The sequence below is a fragment of the Pinus tabuliformis genome, chromosome 9, assembly GCF_031772625.1.
Source record: "Pinus tabuliformis cultivar Carrire ecotype Pingquan chromosome 9, CPIR1, whole genome shotgun sequence".
NCBI lineage: Eukaryota > Viridiplantae > Streptophyta > Pinopsida > Pinales > Pinaceae > Pinus > Pinus tabuliformis.
The window spans coordinates 497,035,486-497,051,913 of NC_142307.1; the positions used below are offsets into that span (position 1 = coordinate 497,035,486).

At 35.7% G+C, this 16,428-nt stretch overlaps 1 protein-coding gene across 1 annotated transcript in view; it reads left to right on the top strand.

Annotated features, from left to right (window-relative positions):
- Positions 1 to 16,428, top strand: part of LOC149149381 (Peptidase M1 family protein) — a 206,057-nt gene that overhangs the window by 124,952 nt on the left and 64,677 nt on the right. The window contains exons 23-28 of the mRNA XM_089438372.1: positions 6,540 to 6,649; positions 6,747 to 6,827; positions 7,901 to 8,084; positions 8,312 to 8,460; positions 8,556 to 8,694; positions 8,800 to 8,946. Of these exons, the coding sequence (XP_089294498.1) occupies positions 6,540 to 6,649; positions 6,747 to 6,827; positions 7,901 to 8,084; positions 8,312 to 8,460; positions 8,556 to 8,694; positions 8,800 to 8,946 (810 nt within the window). The remainder of the gene's footprint in view (positions 1 to 6,539; positions 6,650 to 6,746; positions 6,828 to 7,900; positions 8,085 to 8,311; positions 8,461 to 8,555; positions 8,695 to 8,799; positions 8,947 to 16,428) is intronic.

A 16,428-nucleotide genomic window follows, 5' to 3' on the forward strand; every position in this document is an offset into this window, starting at 1 on the left:
GTAGTATAAAAAATAGAATAAAAAAAAGGATTAAAAGGGAAAGAAAGAAAGAAAGAAAGTAGTATAACAAAATAGAATAAAAAAGAAAAAAAAGAAAAAAGAAAGTAGTATAAAAGAATAGAATAAAAAAGAAAAAAAAGAAAAATTAAAGTAGTATAAAAAATAGATTAAAAAAGAAAATAAAAAAAGGTTTAAAAAAATAAAAAAAATATATAGAAAAAAGTAAATAAATAAAAAACTACAAAAAAATAACATAATTTTTTTTTTCAAAATATAAAAAAAAGAGTTGTATTAAAAAAAACAGAAAAACCAAAACCACACACAACAAGACTTACCTGACGAGCGACTGTCACTGTTAGCTGTCAACCATCACCACCAAATCGGTTGTCGACTAGCTACTGCGACACGCACATCCAATACATTGCCCCTACCCAAGTATTCACCTCACCCCTGCGTCCGCCTTCTCTCGCCAACTGCTTTCCGTAGTTGCTCCCTACGCTACCGACGATAGACAACTGCGGCAAGGGGACACACCAAAGAACAACCATTGCCAGTCCGCATGGCTTCCACATTCGGGATGTGGAACAATAGTGACCATATTGACGTGTGAAAGAACGGTCACTGTAGTGAAAATTATTATTGTCATAGTGCTCACTTACAACCATTGTGTTGCTTCTCTATCTCATTGTTGCCATTCCATCCTATCCCATGCCTTTCCATATCTCTTTGGGTATCAGTTGTTGTATTTGTCACTAACTTTTACAAACATTGACTATGAGTTCCGATTTGTTTGGTCTATTCCTATGGTCACGTCTGTACAATGCCATCTTAAAGCCAGTTGCTAACATTATTAAAAGAATCGTTGCCACAGTAATTCCTAGGTCACGACTTTTCGAACTAGAAAAATTGTTCCATTAACCTCCAACTTCAATTTGGAAACTGTGGCCAACCATTCCAGGGGAGATATATTTTATAAAATAAGTGGAGTAAATAAAAGGCAGAAAGAAAAATCAAAGGAGGATATAAATTAAGTATCGTGTTTGGATAATAATACTTTAGGATAAAGAAATTAGTCAATAAATAAAGGGGTATTATACTCCTAAAATTGTAAAGGGCATTATACTCCTAAGGTTAGAAAATTTTTGAAAATTATAAAGAAGGAATATTTTTAGTTGATATAAAAATATTTACAAGGGATATTTAAAAAAAAAAGAGTTACTTTTAAAAATCCCTAAATCCATCTAAAAAAAGAGTCAATCTTTGAAAAAAAAGGGAAGTAGAAAGATGATTTCCACAAAGAACAATGATTTCTTTTCAATATGTCCTTTTTGTTCAGAAGGATACCTTAATTGTCAAGAATCATTCAAAAATCAAAACGTTGTTTGCACAAAATGTTACAAAACTTTTACGTTAGTCGAATTTCTAAGTGATGTAGAAAAACAATCATTAGCAAGAGATATGAAACAATTAATGGCAACAATTAGGCAACAACATACATATTTTAATAAGGAAATGAGGAAAACAGAATCCACATTGCAAGTTGAAAGCCCATCATCACTCCTACCAAATGATGTAATCCAGTGTACCAAGAAAATGCAGCTAGAAGATCAAGAGAATGACAAAATAGCGAAACTTTGGCAAAACAAGAAAGCGTTACAACACGAACATAAATTTTTTGTGGATATGCATTACAAGCAAGTAATGGAAAAGGAAGAAGAAATTTATCGCCTCAAGGACCACATCGAAATTTACTTGCGCAAGTGAAGAAGACTAAGGTCACAAAGAAAGAACTTAAGAAGCACTTATCACAACAAGAAGATGAAACTTTACGTTTAAAGAACCTTAATAAAAATTTATTAGAACAAATCAGAGATCTAAAAGATGAAAAACTCAAAAGTCAAAACATTGAAAATAAAGTTGATGAATCAGAAACCAAAGAACTTTTACGTTTGAGAAACCATAATCAAAGTCTACTTACTCAAATTAAGAAACTTAAGGATGATAAGAAAGCATTAAAAGACAAGTTAGAACAATTTACTCAAGAGGAAGTATCGAAATCTCCAATCATAACAGTTCAAGTTGAAGATAAGGAAACGAATACCGATCCAGTGAATATCATAACTCAAGAAGAATGCAAACTAGTTGAAGAAAAGATGCACTTAGATGTTGCAGTTAAGATGATAAACACCCCAAGTGATTGTTCTGTAACCAATTCAACAACATCATCACCTGAAGTAAATCAAAAAATTTCCACACACTTGATAAGGGAATGTCAAACCAAAGAAGTTCCTTATCGATATCCAAACCATGAGAGTAGACAACTCAACCATGCTACATATTGGGACCATTTAGAACATAAACAACAAACTGATGTTCCAGAGAATAGTGATGTAACCTCAATCCAGTCCTATGATGAAAAGTCGTTACAAAATTACAATGATCAGAATATTCCATAGAAGATTAATCTAGGATGGTCTGATCCCTTCTCAGTGCGATAGTTTTGTTTGTCACTTAGAAGATCATATCAACTTGTATCGACGAAGATGACTGTTCTGAGACGAGAGGACATTCGAAACTGAAAAAGAGATCAAGCCTTTTCATTGACAAGCTTTGAGGACAAAGCTTTTTGAGGAGGAATGCAATGCCATAAATAAAATATATAGGAAATAGTGTAAATGACAATAATCATAAATAATTATTAGTTAATTAGTAATTAGGTTGAAGAGGCATGTCTAAATGAGACATGACTCTCCATGACGAGACCCCTGCTTGGTATATAAGCAAGCCTCTCACTCTCATTGTATTATCAATCTTATTCACACATTTAATATATAATATTTGTATTCACATGGATATCTTTATATTCCAAGTCTTCTGGAGTAATTAATCTAAGAAGGAACTTTGTTCGCTTCATCTTCTCAACCAGAGGGGCAAATGCCACAGCCTCAAAAACACTTTCCTGGGCATTTCTTTGCGAGATAATTACTTAAACATATATTCAAGCATACATAGAGCAAACCAAGTGAAGAACAACCATTTGTCCTAAATGCAAGCATGTCAAAGCAAACCTCTGAACCCAGCAAGCAAGGACAGAGACAACAGTTTCAATCCCAGCTGATTGGTGCCTGTAGACAACAATTATTTCAACCCATAGTTGGCCCATACTAGAACGTACAGGTCGTCTCAAACCAGGGCCCTTCTGGCTTAGAAATATGCCAGAAGAGTGCACTAACAGAGAAATCCAGAGACGGATACAAGCAAAAATTTCACCATATGTTTCCACGAGATTAAATCTCGCAATCTGTTTCCAACAGCTATGCCATAATCTTGGAATGACGCTAAGAGAAAACTACCGCAGAGTATGCCACAGATTTCTACTTGCTGGATTTGAAAAGCAGTAAAGCTAGAAATTTCCCGATGAGAAGAATTATAATTATGGATCTTACCAAATTTGCACAAGGCAAGCTTTCCAAGTTGACAGAGACCACATATATGACCTCCGCACAGAGACCACATATATGACCTCCGCACAGAGACCACATATATGACCTCCACACCTTAATGTTGGGCAGGCTTTAACGAGGATGATGTCCTTAATATGCCTCTTGCTCCCCTGTCTGCCTTCATTGGTTCCAATACTGCGCTTCCCCTCATAATGGAGATCCCAACTGGCAATTTTGATACAAATTTGGTTAACACAAGCTGTGAACGGGCCTGAGAGCAGGCTTACTTACCACATCACAGAAGACTTGATCTTACCACCTTCATTTGCTATAATAGCTTGGAGAACTGTTACATACTGTCTGCAAACCCACTGAAAGCTGTATCTTCCATACTCTGTTTCGTACATAACTAAATGCTGAGGGGATCAAATCCTTCCCTCCGCTTGCTTTACAGACTTGAAGCACACACTGGCATTAATCCTTATGAGTGCCACTTGCCACCTAAGTCACCAGGTTCGAGTTCGAGTTCGAGTTCGAGGACCATGAAATTCGAATAAAGTTCGGCAACTCAAATTTTGTCGATAAAATTCGACATATAGAAATTCGAAAAAAAAATGTATATTAAAGATAGATATATCATATGCATATGAGAAATGGTATGGCAACTTCAAATGCATTTAGTATAGCTGTTTCTGTTCTGTTTTACAATAACTGACATATAAAACTTGACATATAAAACATAAAAACATAAAAGATATAAAACATAAAATATTTAAAACAGATCATTAATATGACATGATCATTAAAACAGATCATAAAAGATTAATATGACATGACTTTATTAAATTATGCCTACAGTCACTTTATTATCTAATACTATCACCTAATAAATACATGATATGACCATTTGGCATTATCTATGTTAATTCCATCAACGATGAAGAAAGTTTACAGTTTTGAAACGTAGGAATCCTCAAGGCATGAAAAACAAGCACAGATTCTACCGGCGGCGGCGATTCGTGCTGAGTGACGAGTTTGGACCGGCGGCGGCAATGAAACAATGAAACCTAGGTCCCAAACAGGAACAACAAAACCCGCGGGCGCGCGAAAAAAAAAACGAATTTAATGAGCTGCAGGCGAATTTCAACGATTATAAACGAATTTCATTCGATTTTATTCGGCAGAAAATCAAATTCGACATGAAATTCGAGTTCGCCGAATTTAATGGCGAACTCGAACGAATATGTTCGTTTGCCCTTTAAAATCGCCGAATTTCGAATTTAATGCTTCAAAATCGGCGAATCTGGTGACTTAGCTTGCCACCACCCACACTGTATAATAAATTCCCTTGCATCAACCGTATTCCTCTTGAGTGCTAAATAGAGCTCCCAAGTAAATCATATTTGGTTGTCCAATCATACACCATGGTAAGGGTTTAAGAATTTGACTGCCATTAATTCTTAATGTCCCTTGAGATAATGAGGTACCTGCTTTAGCCAAGGAATCTGCTACAGTATTATTTTGTCTCAATATGTGATGGAATTCACAATAATTTTTTTTGAGATACTCCAAATCTTCTTGATGATTTCCTTTTAAGGCTAAATCTTTGTGAAGAATCTCTTTAATTGAACTGCAAATGATAAGCTGTGAATCTCCAATGATCGAGAGACTAGAGATATGTCTTTCTTGAGCAAGCATTAGACCCTGAAGGAGGGCATGTGCTTCTGCCTAATTATTTGTTCACTGCCCCAAACCACAGGAAAATGTTAATTATTTTGTTTCATTGGGTCTGAGAAATATCCCTCCCACTCCTGCCATCTCTAGAGTAAAAAAGTGTAAAAAAGTATTCATACAAAGCATCCATGTTAAACTTTTATCTAGCTTTGTTAGAGTAGCTTTAGGAGTTGCTTCACACTCCCACCATGTACCTACACTGGATGTTCTTTTTAGTCTTATTGACCTAATTATTGTGGTCATTCATTGGCATTGATAAAATTATCTTATCTCTTTTTTTGTTTTTGTTTTTTCTCATCTTTACTTGTTTGTGATTGTCTGTATCAATTAATTCTTTTTTTTGGGGGAAAATATTGAGTCTTCTTCCAGGTTCACCTTCTCGTTTTCTTCTACACTGCTTTGTATCTATTCTTATTCTGTGCATCACCTTGATTTGAATGTTTGGCATGCTCTAGACATACATGTGACATTGTTGTAATTTAAAAATTGTTTATTTGACTTTTCCAAAATCTTAAGGATTCCATCTGATAATTTTTTGCCCAAGTTCTCTGAACAGATGCAGACATGTAGTCAAGGCCTGAATAATATGACCTTCAATTATAATATCCCAGTGCTGCAAAAAACAATTACTCTTACAAGTCAAAGTAAAATGCATTCGATATTTCGTATTATCTTGCAAACTTTAAAACTAATCAAATTATATGAATGCATTTACTTTAAAGAAGGCTACTCATTGGGTTAATCAACATATAATGAAGGCTGTGTTATTTGCAAGAACTCAAATCTTTTGAGCACAGGAGTGAAGGGGATTTACCCTCTTTGGTGCACATAGGGTAAATTTGAGCAAGATAGGCAAAGAAGACATGCTATGTGTTGTTAAAACCCCTTTCAATACAAAATAGCCCTATCTGATGATTATGCTAATATTAGAAGTAACAGTTGAGAAGAATATATGAGTAGGTGTGATGGGCTTCAAAATGCGAGCTCCAAACAACAGTTCTAGACATGAGCAAAGTGAACTTGCTGAAACTCAGCTAGTTGCAGATAACTTTGTTACTGTCATTTGTACCTTGAGGTTTTATATTCTTCTTCAGTGTTCACTGAAAAATTTTGGTGGCAAATGCCATTCTCATCATGAATTGGATAGATTCAGCGATTTGCATTTTGTTTCTAAATACTGTAAGGTAAGAGACCTATTTGGGGAATTCTGTTGTAAAACTTGCAACACTAGCCAGATTTTCCTAGAAGCTCAGTAGAAATTTACTTTTTTCAAATTACAATGTCTTTCTTATTGGATTGTGAGTTCTCGCCTGTATCTTGACCTTGTATGAAAGCTTACATTTTTATCTTTTTGTTTTCTAGGGAATGGATCTTTATCTTCAAAGACATGATGGGCAAGCAGTAACTTGTGATGATTTCTTTGCTGCTATGCGTGATGCCAATAATGCAGATCTTTCAAATTTCTTGTTATGGTGAGTGGTGGATGCGTTTTCTTTTAATTGAGGTTGCTTTACATACTACGGTGGATCTGGGTTTTGGACTTTAATCAACATTATACTAATGACACAGGTATTCACAAGCGGGAACCCCTGTTCTAAAAATGCAATCATCCTACAACTCTGACGGAAATACTTATACACTTAAGTTCAGGTGAGTAGATATATGAGGACATATTCAAGTTCAGTATTCTGCATATGCTGCTTGCATTCTGCTGTTTAAGATAATATACAACCATTTTCATAAATACTTGAATAGTTCTTATGTTATCTGTATGGGTGCTTTAATAATTATAGACCTGGTGTGGAAGATTATTAATGATTAGTGTTTTATCTCATTGAAAATTGTTTTCTCCATGTAACCAAACACTCCACCCCTTTGTAGGCAAGGGTAACATATTGGGCCCAAGGCCATTCAACAACAATGCTCAAAGCCATTACAACAGTATACTCGATATGAGCTCAAAATGTCACATGCAGGAATTGAACCTTGGTGGGGAGGATAGCAATCATTCCTCCCAACCACCTGATATAAACCCAATTGACAACAAGAATTGTTTTATCAATTATCAATTCCTACATAGAAATTGCTAATATTTTCAGTCCTACAAGTCTCAACCAATATTTATAGAGCTTTCTGTTAACTAATAGGAGATCACACCTTTTCTGGAAAATCCCAAGTGCTATTGAAAATGGCAAAGCCATTAACTTTGATATGGAAGGAGTATTAATTTTTATTATTGAGTTAGCTGCTTGTACACACTAGACATTACATATAATTATTATATTTGAGTTATATAACGTGTCACCCTTTCTGGAAATGTTTCTTCCTCAAGCGATTGGGAGAAGCAATACTTTATAATCTTGGATTTTCAATGAGACTCAGATATATTTTCTACAACAACATGAGAAATTGGAAGTGACAAAAAGGAACAGAACTAGTGAGATGGTAATGCCAACAATTCTAGTAAAATTTGATGAAATAGTGTGTAAACAAATGGTAAAAAATATTTAGTGTGTCCAAGCAGTCAGTGTATAACATTACATCTTTTGGTGTATTACTGTATATGGAGGCTTGCAGCATCTTTCACTTCTTTTAGCACTCAGCTTGTTTTGCATTGTGCTTCATAGTTTGCACGTGAGCATGTTTAGACTATGCATGGCTACCTAGTGGTCAAAGTGAATACTATGTAACAAAGTCATTTTGGTCCCTTTTGTTATTTGCAGGCAAGAAATTCCTCCTACTCCAGGTCAATCAGTGAAAGAACCGATGTTTATACCTGTGGCCGTTGGGTTGCTGGATTCCAACGGAAAGGATCTGCCTCTTTCATCAGTCTATAATCGAGGATCTCTGCAGTCCTTTACTAGTGAAGGTCATTCCGTTTCAACAGTAATCCTCCGTATTGAAAAGGTGTGGTTTCAATGTTTTTAAGCTCTCACTGTTGTGTACCTTTTCTGGGTATGTTTAGACTTGGATTTTGTGATAATGTTTATTATATTTGCCTTGTTCTATTGCATCATCTATTCATTTGCCATATCTGGTTGTTTTAAACATACTGGCAAGGAGTCTTGGAAGAGGTATGCATCATGATTCAAGGTATGCCATGGGATTGAATTCTTTTTGAATCTTTCCTGCAGGAGGAAGAAGAGTTTGTCTTTGTTGACATTCCTGAAAGACCAATTCCCTCTGTACTACGCAATTATAGTGCTCCTGTGCGTCTTGTTTCAGATATCACTGATGATGATTTGTACTTTCTACTTGCACATGATTCAGATGAGTTTAACCGGTGTGTAGTCTAATCCTTTTGAGTGAAAAACACTTGCTTCCATTTTTTTTTTATATTAATATTGGTTATTCATGAATTTTCTGTGAACCTTTAAGGTGGGAGGCTGGCCAGACATTGGCAAGAAAACTCATGCTCTCTCTCGTAGATAAGGCACAACAGAATCAACCATTGAGTGTGGACCCAAAATTTGTCAATGGACTAAGAAGTATTCTTTGTGATTCGAGTTTGGACAAAGTAAGTTGAAGATCTACTATTGTTATAGGTGCAAGAATAAAATTTTCTGTTTTAATATTTCCTTTTCTTTTTTCTAATTGAAATTTTCTATATTTTCGTTCTTAGGAGTTCATAGCAAAGGCAATCACTCTACCTGGAGAGGGAGAAATCATGGACCTCATGGAAGTTGCAGATCCAGATGCTGTTCACGGAGTTCGTCGTTTTGTTAGAAAACAACTTGCATCTGAATTGCGTGCAGAGTTTTTTAGAGCTGTAAGTGAATTTAATCTTTGTTGTCGGACAAGTGTAACACACTCTTGCGATCTTCAATCCCTTGCAGTCGTTGACACTACAAAATGCCAGGAACAGTTAGATGTTTTCTTTGTTTCACAAATTAATAGCTTGGCTAAAGTCTCAGCTTATATGTCGAAGATATTGAATGCATTTTTGAGGAAGAGTACTGAGGATTGTCATGCTCGCAAACTCTTGCCGAGATATTGTACTTCTCTTTTTACAGAACGATTTGGGAACTTGTGTTACAAAGGACTTTAAAACTTATTTCTTTTATTCTTCTTTCTGTAATATATGATACCTCAAAAATTTCATGGAAACATAGAAAGGTATTCTATTAATGTTTACAGGTGATGTAACTAGGTCAGCAGGGGTCACAATGTTATCAGAACTAAACTGCTAATTGAGCTGGTTGATCCCAAAAACTGGAACTGATAAAAAACAGATACAAAAACTGGTTGACAAAAATTATTCAGATTTTTATAAAAATATATATTCATGTACATCTATGCACATTTAAAACCTTGAGAAGTTGAGACACAAATATGAAAATTTTTCTCATGTAAGGGTGATTATAGCAAAATGGCACTGAGTGTAATCCATATCTGACCAACGTATAACTACAATGTTAGGTGAATCCCTTGGGTTATGGATACTGAATGGGCTTCCTTGCTTTCTTGGATATGGTGACTTTACTATCTTCCACCATAGTGGGGGCCAATGAAGATATTCTCCGACACATCCAGCACTTCTCAGTCGTGCTTGTCTCCCTCTTGTGGACCATGCCCTCTCCTTATTATGAATATAATTTATATAGAAGTAATATAAATATAAATAATTATAATAATGATAAATAATCATTAAAGTAAATAATAATTAGTTAATGAAGGGTCATGTCTATAAGGACATGACTATTGATGAATGGTCACCTGCCTAGGTATATAAGCGGGCCCTCATTTGTAACATTGATGTTTCATATCTCATATCTCATATCACTTGTATTCAAACTTTTTTATAAAAACACTGCTTTTCCTATAATGGATACTTACATATTCCAGATATTGTGAATATTCCACTGTTCGATCCTCCGACCACTCAACCACTGCATAAAGCCAGTCTGATCTGACCTTTGGCCATCAACCCTTCGTCAACTTCGTTGCCTTCGCAATTCAAGCATTTCACTAATCAAGTTTTGGTAGGGGTTCTCAATTATGGAATCAAGCCTTTGGCCATAAAATAAAATAAAATTATATAAAAAAAGGGGTAAAAAAATTTGACTGTGGTCGTCGTGTCTACCGCCGTCTCTGTGCCCACCCACAACCACCTTATCCATCACTGCCCTTGTGCCCACTCACAACCACCTTATCTACTATTACACTTGCCCGCACACACCCCAACTAGCCACTGTAACACTGTCGCCGCACTTGCCCGCACACACCACGACTAGCAATGCTAATGTGATTGCTACACGCAACTGCTCAGACCGCTTACTCTCTCCACTACCGGTTCGTTTATTGTCCACCATCCCCTCGAATTCTATCACTTCGCTGTCAGCCTACATGGCCATCGACTTGCATAGTGGCCATAATTCTTTGCAGTCATAAATTCTTGGATCGTCGACTAACTCTTCTGTCGTGTGCTGATCCATCCAAGTCATTCGACGCTCTGTTGCGACTTTACCATTTTTGCTGTACACAAATTCTACTCTACAATTGAACTGAGGCCCACCATACAAAGCCACACTGTCGTGGTACCTAGCCAATCCATTCAACTGTTAATTTGTTGTTTTGCAAATCATCATACGATTTTTTTTTATCCATTACCAATCCAAATGGACGCGTCCATACGAACACCCAAAATTATAATCATATTGTTAATTGCTGAAGGTATCATTGGGTACTTAATATTAAGTTTGAATATAAGTGATAAATGCAACTCCTAAAGGTATTATACATTGTAAGTGATACATAGAGTGTTTTTAGAGTTGAAATTATTTTTTTTTAAAAGGAAAATAAATAAGGGAAGATTATAAAAAGAAAAAAAGAAGAAGCTACCTACGTAATTATAGTTTATAGTTACGAATAGGTAGTCAAGTTGAATATATTCAATTTAAACACAAGTGGTTATTTAAAAAGAAAAGAAAAGAGTGTTTACATGTAAATATAAATAGAAGAAAAAATTCCATAGAAAGGAGTTATAAGTGAAAGTAAAAAGAAAGAGTATTATAAAAATAGTACTTAAAATTATAAGTACCAAGTTAAGGTGAAATATTAGGGTATTTCTTTTCGAAGGCAATGTGAAGTCAAATTCAGAGGAAAAAAGAATTGATTATAATTCGTAAATGAAGGAAGATTTTCAGGAACTTCATTTAAATATGCTTTAGTGTTATTTTGAATTAAGGGAACTCTTGCAGGAAAATATATTACTATTTCTATTGCTGCTGTTGAAGGTGATAATTATATAAGCCAATTGGTGATTCCAGAGTCAAATATAGTCGAAAAAGTAGACCTCTAGAACAAAAAACAATATGACATAACAAATATATTGTTAAACATTGGGGGCTATACATTTATATCACAATTCTTTGTTCAATCCTTACGGGCTGATCAAAGTGACATAATTTTGGGTTCACCTTGGATGGAAATACTAGGATCCTTCATCCTAAGTATGAAGAAGAAGCTTTTAACATTTTCCTACAAGAAGAAGAAAATAACGCTACAAGACATTACATTGAAACTAGATTCAGTAACACTAGAAGACACAAAAGATATCTCAAAGGTAATCCTTTATGAAAGTCAAAAGTCAATGCAAAATATTTAGAAGGAAGTTGACAAGATAATAACAGATAAAAACGAAGAAGTACTTGCCTCAAGGATCACAACAAGAAATTACTAAGACAAATTAAGAAACTTACAAATGAAATAGAAACATTGAAAAATGAATTAGAAGAACTTATAACGAAAGAAGCGTCGAAGTCTTCAGATGTAATAGTCTAAGTTGAAGAAAAAGGAGCGAATACCGATCAATTTAATATCACAACGCAAGAAGATAATATCCTAGATAAAATAAAAGCACAATTAGAAGTTACAGTTCAAATAATTGAAATTTAAAGTGAAAATTCTATGTTTAATGAAGCAACTTCAGTACATGAAGAAAATTAGATACTTAAAGTAAATCAAGAAATCACCACGATTAGGATAAGGGGAAATCAAATCACTAACTACTTATCGACACCCAAATCATAAAAGTAGTCCTCTCCTCCAATATGCAAATCCATATCAATCACCCTAGAAACAAGTGACTTATATTCCGAAGAATATCGATGCCACCATAATCCAGTCATATGATCACAATTCATCTCAAGTTTCGAACAATTGCAAAATTCCACAAAAGATTGATTTAGGATGGTTAGATGTGTTGTTAGTTTGATAGTTTTGGTTATCACTCAGAGGATCCTATCATGTTGTATCATCAAAGATGACGACCTGAAGAATTCCGGAAGATGTGAATAGATTACAAGATAAAAAAACCGATGATACATCTTATTAGCAATAAGCTTTGAGGACAAACAATTCTGAAGAGGAAGGCACTGTTATGAATATAATTTATATAGAAAACATAATAGTAATAATAATAATGTTTAAATTAAACAATACTTATTTAATGAAGAGGAATGTCTATAAAAACATGACCATTCATGAAGTTTCACTTACCTAGGTATATAAGCGGGCCCTCATTTGTAACATTGATGTTTCATATATCATATCACTTTTATTCAAACATTTCTATAATTATTGCTTTTCCTATAATGGATACATATTTCAGATATTTTGAATATTTCGTTGTGTATATGAACCTTGTTCGTTACACACCACCTCCCTCTCTACCTCCTATCCCTCTCTCCCCACCCCATGGTCCACGCTACCAGCCCCTTAGACGACCTTTCTTTTTGATAGAGATTGCTCTGACTTCTACATAACTTGCCTCAAGGAGTTGCTCCCCTCCATTTCCCATTTTAGGTCTTTGAGCAAAAACACAATCAAATACAAGATGTTTTCTACTATCCTTATAGAGGTAGCTGTTAGTTCCTACCACCACTCTAGTGTTGATTTTTACATGGTCTTTCATATTGGTAATTATCTTTGAAATTTTTATTTCTTATTTACATTTCATCATTCAATAATTACATAGAAAGACATCAACCATATAACACATTAGTACAGTAAAAACAAAAAGCAACAAATACATAGGAACACAAGAACTGTACCTTGGGAAAACCCTCATGGGGAAAACCCAATAACCTTTTCAGTAGAGTATTTTTCAATTCAACAGAGACACATATAAGTCAACAAATAGGTCAAACCTGCTCCTTGATCCATTCTTGTAGCTAAGTTAATTAGGCTCACAAACTTACTCTGCCATGTGTCATATAATGCCTTAGATCTACGAGCTTCTTTGCCTTAGAGATAATCTCCATATGCCTCAGGAACAACCTTTGCATGCCTCAGAAAGTAGACCTTGTATGCCACAAAATTTGGCCCTTAGTATAGGCTGAATCATAGAGATAATGAGCCCTATACTACCACAAATGTAAGCCTTTTTCCACCACAAATGCGAGCCTTTATTGCCACAAATGCGAGCCTTTTATTGCCGTAGATGCAAGCTATATATGCCACATATGCGAGCCATTAGTTGCCATAGAGTAGGCTGAAGTTGCTTAAGAAGATGCGAGCTACATATGGTTTTAGGAGGAGAAAATTGGCCCTTTATATAGTTTTTTCTTAGACCGAATGGACATGTCCCTCGCTGGAGCCAACTTGTGCATTTAGGAAGCTGACTTGATCTCATGGTGCTGGCTAGAACATTCAAGAAGGCCAACTTGACTAGGAGGAGGCTGAATTTACATTTTGGAGCCAAAATTTCAATTTTCAAAAAATCAAATTTCTTCCTTTCAAAGTCACAATGGGACTTTTACTCAATAATTTTATTTTGACTCTAAGCGTTTAAATATGCTTTACAAATTTATAGCGACTCAAACATACATTATGTAGACCAACCATAGTTACAAAAATCAACACTCCCTCTTAACTAGGGAGGTATTCATAACGACTATCCAGATGTTGTCATGTTGACAAAATTTCTCTATGAAAAGGTTATAACAAATCATCATCAATCTAGTCAGCTTCTCTTACTTTGTCAAACTCATCTTGTCATAAGCCATTAGTTGAAATCCTTGACTCACCATCACCATAAACATTTGCTAGTGGCGATATCCGGGGTGGTACCAAACCCATGATGTGTCATCAACATATTAGGACTCACTTTTCTCGAGTGATCGGTCCTCAAATCCAGTACTCACTCAGAGTGATTGATCCTTAAATTGCAAGGCCTCTTACTAGGCCAAAATGTTGAGATACTACAATTAACAAGCATTCACTCACCCTTCCTGGTGATCACTTTGGCCCAAGACCTCACTCAAACCCTCCTGGTTAGTGATTGGGTATAGATGATGAAGAGATCTCACTCCATCCTACTTGGTGTGTGATAAGGGTCTAGGACCTCACTCCACCCTACCTGGTGTGTGATCAGGGTCCAGATGTGTTTTAAAATATGCAATTGTGGTCAAATTCCACTTTGAACAACTCATTTGATGGAGATAATGATTACATTGAATTCGTCTTTTCGAGAGGACCAAAATCGACCTAGAGATCACTCAAATCAGATAAGGGAAAGTGTACTTTTGAAGAAAAGCTCACATGTGCATATTGATAAGGTTGGCCCTAAAGTAAAGTGAACACCCTTGGAAGGCTATAAATACAAGTGACCTATTCCTCATTTGGACATCATCATGAGACACTGTTCTATCTTAGTTTTTGGCTCGCATAGGTCTGAGGCTCATTCGCGGAGGAACAGGGTCGCTCAAAGATGAAATTGCAGGCTCTGAATCTCACATTTATGTTTTAGGGTTTTGGGTCTCAGTGGCAGGCATAGGAGAGAGAGATCTTGATTGCAGTTGCTCACTACTAGGCTCATCCGTGCGACCGAAGCATCCCAGTTGCACGCACAACTCGTCCTCTGTGCTACTGACATCTAGGTTTCAGAATCTCAGTTTCAGACTGTAGTCGTTTGCTTGTAGACACCAGAGAGTGACTGGAAGCTTCCCAGTCTCTTAATTTTAGATAACAATGGTATGTTCTTTGCTTTAGAGAAATTTACTTCAATTTTTCTTATTAGCCCAATAATAATTTCCACATTAGCAATCACATTAACATTGACAGTAAATGCAGATAGAACATAAACAGTAAGCAAAAGACAAGCCAAGACAAGAGGACACTATATTTGGCAGATGCCAGAGAAAAACCCCAATGTGGGGAAAACCCTTTGATCAAATCTTCTTATTATTCTTCAAAAGTTCAGCAGAGAGAGAGTACATCATACAAAATTTAATTGCCCAATCACTGTAAAAACATTCCAGTAAAATAGCAGTCAACAAGATGCCCTAACAAGAATGTCATGTCCCCATTTTTATAGGACTGTCATGTCCCCATTTTTATTCTTCATAGTATAGCCAGGGTGGATTTCCAGGACAAGGGATGCCCAGGTTAGTGGAGCAAGTTTATGTCATCCGGTGACCCGATGGAGTTTTGAGGAGTTTTTATGGGATTTGATGGCATTCGCTTGGCATATTACATCATCAACACAATTTTCCTTTCGTTCCATTGCATTCCGACAACTTTCATAAATCAACATTATTATTGAGCATAACTTAATTGATGATGCTCGAGGTGCCATTCTGGGGAGATTAATTGATGGAACACCTCAATGTAATATTTCGTTGGAACCTGAACGAGAAGATCTACATGATGGGACTTTTGGATGGGAGTTTCAGTGACCTTAGGAGACATGGTGGCCAATATACCCTTTTCCCGCATTAAAAAGAAATTTTAATTAAAATAAAAAAGGGAAAGTGCTCCATGATTAAAATAATAATAAATTAGAAGATTCTTGAGGGGTCCATGAGATCTATAAAAGAGGAGGAGGAGACCATTGGAGGACATCTTGGATTTGTGTTTATTTCTTGTGGAGAGGTTTGAGAACCCGGTTCTTTACTCCATTGGTAGCCCCAGGACGGAAACCCTCGGGTGATTTAGAGAGATTGGGCGAGCACCCATCTTCCCTTGGTGGATCCATTGCTGTGTATTGGTTTTTCAGTTTGTTTGGGAGGCCCATTGTGGCATTATTGTAGATCTGTTGAGGCCAACTATCTCAACTATTTTGTTATTCCAACATGTAAAACCCCAGTTCTTATATTATAATAAAGTTGAGATTGTTTCTACTCATCGTGTTATAGAATTGCATGCATTTTATATGTTCTAGTTTACATGGCAATCTTCTTTTTATGGATATAATTTTTATCTTGGGATTTTCTGAGTTAAAATTTGAGATGTTCCAAATTTTTCTCAT